The 5,117-nt window shown below is 37.7% G+C and overlaps 1 protein-coding gene across 1 annotated transcript; it reads right to left on the bottom strand.

Moving 5' to 3' along the window:
* Positions 1–296: 296 nt before the first annotated feature.
* Positions 297–1,238, bottom strand: LOC131415639 (olfactory receptor 6C2-like). The gene has a single exon (XM_058557466.1). The coding sequence runs from the start codon at positions 1,233–1,235 to the stop codon at positions 297–299; it is 939 nt and encodes a 312-aa protein (XP_058413449.1). The 5' UTR covers positions 1,236–1,238.
* Positions 1,239–5,117: the final 3,879 nt, after the last annotated feature.

The raw sequence follows: 5,117 nt of genomic DNA, 5'->3' as shown, positions 1-5,117 counted from the left end.
AAACACAACTTTATTTGCATTCCCTTTTTATGACACTGAGCATTTTGGGAATCTAGTCTGGAACCTGCAGTAATTGAAGAAACCATTCTGAATAAAATAAACATAAAAGAAGGAGAAATAAATAACTTGATTTGGCTTTTGGATTGTAAGAGAAAAGTGTTCCTGGAGGAAAATTAGCTTGATAAATTTACAGAATAGGAAGGAACCAACTAATTTGGCAAATTCATGAATGTCACTCGTGGGTTATTCAGATTTAAATTTAATTTAATTTAGCCTCAAAAAACATCAAGAGTCTCTTACTTCTTTGTGAGAAATACAAGTCGTTTTGCTGTGTCTTTAAAGGCATCTTTCACTTGCTTGTTTCGAAGGGTATAAATGAATGGATTAAGCAAAGGGGCGACTGAAGTAGTGAGCACAGACACCACTTTATTGATGGCCACTCCTTCCGTTGCAGAAGGTTTGATGTAGATGAAGATGCAGCTGCCATAGGTGATGGAAACCACAATCATGTGGGAAGAGCAGGTGGAAAAAGCCTTCTTCCTTTGTTGGGCAGAAGGCAATCTTAGAATGATCTTGATGATGTATGTGTAGGAGAGGACTACACACACGAAGGTAATAATGAGTGTCAGCACAGCGAAACTCAGAACAATTCTCTCTATTAACACTGTGTCTGAGCAGGTTATCTGTAAAATAGGAGATGCATCACAGCCAAAATGATCAATCACATTTGAGTCACAGAATTCCAGCTGGAGGCCCAGGCCAAGAGGTGGGAGGATCATCAACAGGCCAGCAAACCAACAGCAGAGAACGAGTGTAGTGCAGACTCTGTTGTTCATGATGGTTGTGTAATGCAGGGGTTTACAAATGGCCACACAGCGGTCGTAGGACATGGCAGCAAGGAGAAAAAATTCTGTTGCTGCAAAGAGGACAATAAAAAATAATTGGGTGGCACAAGCATTATAGGTCACAGTATTATCCCCAGTTGTCATAGTATACAGGAATCTGGGAATACAGACGGTGGTGAATGAGACTTCTAAGAAAGAGAAATTTCGGAGGAAAAAATACATGGGAGTTTTAAGATGAGAATCCAAAAGTGTAAGGGTGATAATGATGAGGTTCCCAGCCACACTCAACATGTAGGTGAGAAATAAAAATACAAAAAGCAAAACTTGTAGTTTTGGATTATCTGTCAATCCCAGCAGGACGAATGTTGTTATTGCTGTGTGATTTCTCATCACTGCCTCACGCCGAGTCAAGAGCGATTCTACCTGAAGAGAGAAGTGTCATAAGAAGTTAGTATTGAAGACTTGGAAGCTACCTACCTGCCCCTTAAGGGAAGAACGGATAAAGAAAATGTGGTACATATACACAATGGAATAATACTCAGCCATAAGAAACTATGAAATCTGGCCATTTGTGATAACATGGATGGACCTTGAGGGTATTGTGCTAAGCAAAACAAGTCAGAGGGACAAAGTCAAGTACCATATGATCTCCCTCATAAGTAGAAGATAAAAACAACAAAAACAATCACATAGAGACAGAGATTGGATTGCTGGTTACCAGAGGGGAATGAGGGAGGGAGGGAGGTGAAAGGGATGATTAGGCACATGTGTGTGGTGATGGATTGTAATTAGTCTTTGGGTGGTGAACACGATGTAATCTATACAGAAATCGAAATATAATGATGTACACCTGAAATTTATATAATGTTGTAAACCAGTGTTACCGCAATAAAACAAAAAAGAAGTTAGTATTAGAAATTGAATGAAAACATCCCAGCAAGCTAGCTCAAATGCACTTTCTTCTTCTGCTTAATAATCAATTTGTTAACAAAGCAGTGTCTTTGACATCTTACTAGGACACATTTATAGAAAATATCTAATATGGATCTTATGCCTCTAATTCTGTGATTAGAAAGTATATTTACAAAGATATCAAGTAACAGCAAAACAAAACATAAATTATATGTCTGATTTGCAGTTTCTCAACAATATTGCCTTGTGGTACAAATTTTATTTGTCCTTATCCTGGAGGAAATTATATCGTTTTTGAAGTTTTTTTCTTTCATCCTCATCTTTCTTTACTTTTCCACACCATCTTGAAATGCTCCATTTTGAAAACCAAGAAGGATCTGGTAATTAGTATTTTTTTTTTTGTTTTTACATTAAAACTTTTTTAGAGCAATTTCACAGCAAAATTGAGAGGAAGGTACAGAGATTTCCCATATACTTCCCGCCCCCACACATGCATAGCCTACCCCATTATCAACATTCCCCACCAGAATGGTACATTTGTTACAGCTGATGAACCTACACTGACACATCAGAATCACCCAGAGTCCATAGTTTACGTTATGGTTCACTCTTGGTGTTGTACCTTGGACAAATGTTTAATCAGTATTTTATGTTGATTGTCTTATGTTGTTATGCTGAATTTTAACAGCAGCACATTCATTTAAAAGTGTTAGTTCTGATCTTTGCAGTTCAAATTATATCTAAATAGGGAGACAAAATATATATCTTTGCATTTTCACCTTATATTTAGGCAAATGAAAGTATTTCTAATTTCTAATGAAAGTATTTCAATTTGAGGGTTGCTTAGGCAGAGGGTTTCCTGAAGTGGTATAAAGAAAATTTTTCTGGAACCTTAATATAAATCAGATTTAATCCTGCTGTGGTGCTTTGGGTCATGGACAGAGCCCAGAGAGAATGATCTATGGTATCTGCTTTCTTTGTCAGCCTGATCAACTCTGTCCTCTTTGCAGCACACAGCCGTCTGTCTCAGGATATATCTTCGTGATCTCTTCTTTGAACAATTTCTGCTGCTCCCCTCCTCAAATCACTTCTCCCCGCTAATGTACTAACCAGTTCCCTAACCCTATTGCTTATGTTCTCTGAGTTTTGATGTATGTAACTTGCCCAAGCAACATTCAGAAACAAATGGACACATACAAGCCAATCTTTGTAAACAAATTATAAATTACCCTACCTTTCTCACTGACATTTACTGCTGTCCATTTCAGCACTTCCCAGGAGTTTCAAGCCTCCTTGTACTCTACATTTTCTCAGGAATTCCATTAGATAGGGGCTCAGGAATTCCCCTCTCCTTCATGTCAAAACTTCCCCTCATTGAGATTCAGATTTCAAGCAGCTACTCTCAGGTATCCATCCTGTAAAAGAGGATCTGGCAAATGTATTCTTACTGGGGACATCATAGTTAATAATAAATTAATATATTAACCAATAATGTGTCTTTGTGCTTTATTAGGGAAGATTGTTAAATGAGCAAATTTAGCCATAACTCAAGTTTGGTAGGGAAACACTACACCCTTCTACATGAGAGGAAATACTCATTTTTTATGTGTTTAAACAATTGTCCCAATTGTACCCAATGTGTGTGTTCTGAATAGAGAATCAAAAATCCATTAGGTTACAGTTTTTCCTGTTGCTCAAGTAAATAACCTACATTTATTCATTCAAATAAATATTTAATAAGCATCTATTATTTAAAGAGCATAACATAGAGGTTGGAGATCCAACTATTAACAAGTTGCTCCCTCAAGAAGCTTTCAGGCTACCAGTGAGAGATAATGCCTCATTTTAGTGCATACTCAGTGACATGGTAACACAAGATAACTGAAAAATGCAACTTTAGACTTGAGCTAATAACATCTCCATGCTTGTTCCTTGGCAATCACTCTTAGTTATATTGGTAGCTATTCCTATTTTCCTATGTTCATTCAGTTTCTCTATGTTCTTTTCTTTGTACTCAAGTTGTCAGCATCATCTGTCACCATAAGCTGAGTTATCAAAGTGCATGCTGGGAGCTCACAGGCACGATTTTGGAGCAGAGAACCACCCCCCCTTAGCTCGTGGGAGAAATAGCTTACTGGAGAGGTAGTATCTTGCCATGTACTTGCCAGGGGAAGACTCTGATAGGCCAAACTAAATGATAAGTCAGGCTCATTTCTGCCCTGCTAATTTTGCTCCCTTCCACCCTCCCTTCCATTGTAGAAGAGTTTAAATCCTTGTACTGGCTATTGACATTGCAACTCCAGCTCTCTCTCTCCTACGAAGTTCCTAGGATCAAAAATTATTCCCTGCTTCTCCTATCAAAACTTTTATTCTTCTATATTGATAGGAAAGACTGGTGAACCCAATCACATTAGCATTTGAATGATCATTAATTTAATGTTTTAAAATGCCTAACATAATATGTGTTAACTTGCAGCGACATTGTGTGTTAATTTATGAAGCACGTTAAACAAACACTGCTTCTAATAATGCAGTGAGCCTGTGGTGGCAGATCATTTGGGGGTAAGACTGCTTCATTGTGTCCCTTACCAGCAATCATACCAACGTTCTCTGTTATATTGGGGAAATTTCGCTGAGAGATTGAGAGTTGTTTATTTATTTTGAGTTTGGATCAATTAAAGTTTGAAACAATTTCACTAAATAAATTTTACCACATTCCTCCCATAAGTAGTGTCTTCCATTAACGTTCACCAGTTAGCCTTGAGGACTTAGCCTATGCAAAACTAGCCCCTCTCACTGTCACTTTGGGAGCTAGATGAGTGATGGAGATTCAGTTTTTTCCTTCATAGACTCCCTATTTACTGAACTAAAAAAACATATTTGAGACACTTTGACCTTACTTATGTTTTGCAACCAACCTCATTCATTCTCCATTTGGGACAGAGGCTCCCCGTGGACTAGATAGCTGAGATTCAAGAAGAGTAAATATTGCATGCTCCCCACCCCACCCTCCTCTCCCTTCCAAAAAGTGGCAAAAAGGACTTAAATAACAGATGGAGAATAAGGTGAGGTTCCCTGGATGGCAATTTGTAATACTGGTATTATTTGATTTGTGTGACACTAGTGGATATTATTGGGTGGTGGTGTCTCTTCCATCACCTTTTATTTTTCTGTCTCTTAGGCAGTAACAGCCTCCTCAACTGAGGTTATGACTGGCTCTTTCAAAAGCTAAAGTGACCATGGCAGAAAATTCTAATTTCATGTTCCTTCAGACTAACAACATGTCAGAAATGATTGTTGAATATTTTCCTGCAGTATCAATTATAATGAACTGAATTCCAAATTTTAAAATTGACTATA

Source organism: Diceros bicornis, chromosome 17, assembly GCF_020826845.1.
Source record: "Diceros bicornis minor isolate mBicDic1 chromosome 17, mDicBic1.mat.cur, whole genome shotgun sequence".
Classification (NCBI taxonomy): domain Eukaryota; kingdom Metazoa; phylum Chordata; class Mammalia; order Perissodactyla; family Rhinocerotidae; genus Diceros; species Diceros bicornis.
This window is presented reverse-complemented; position numbering and strand designations above follow the sequence as displayed.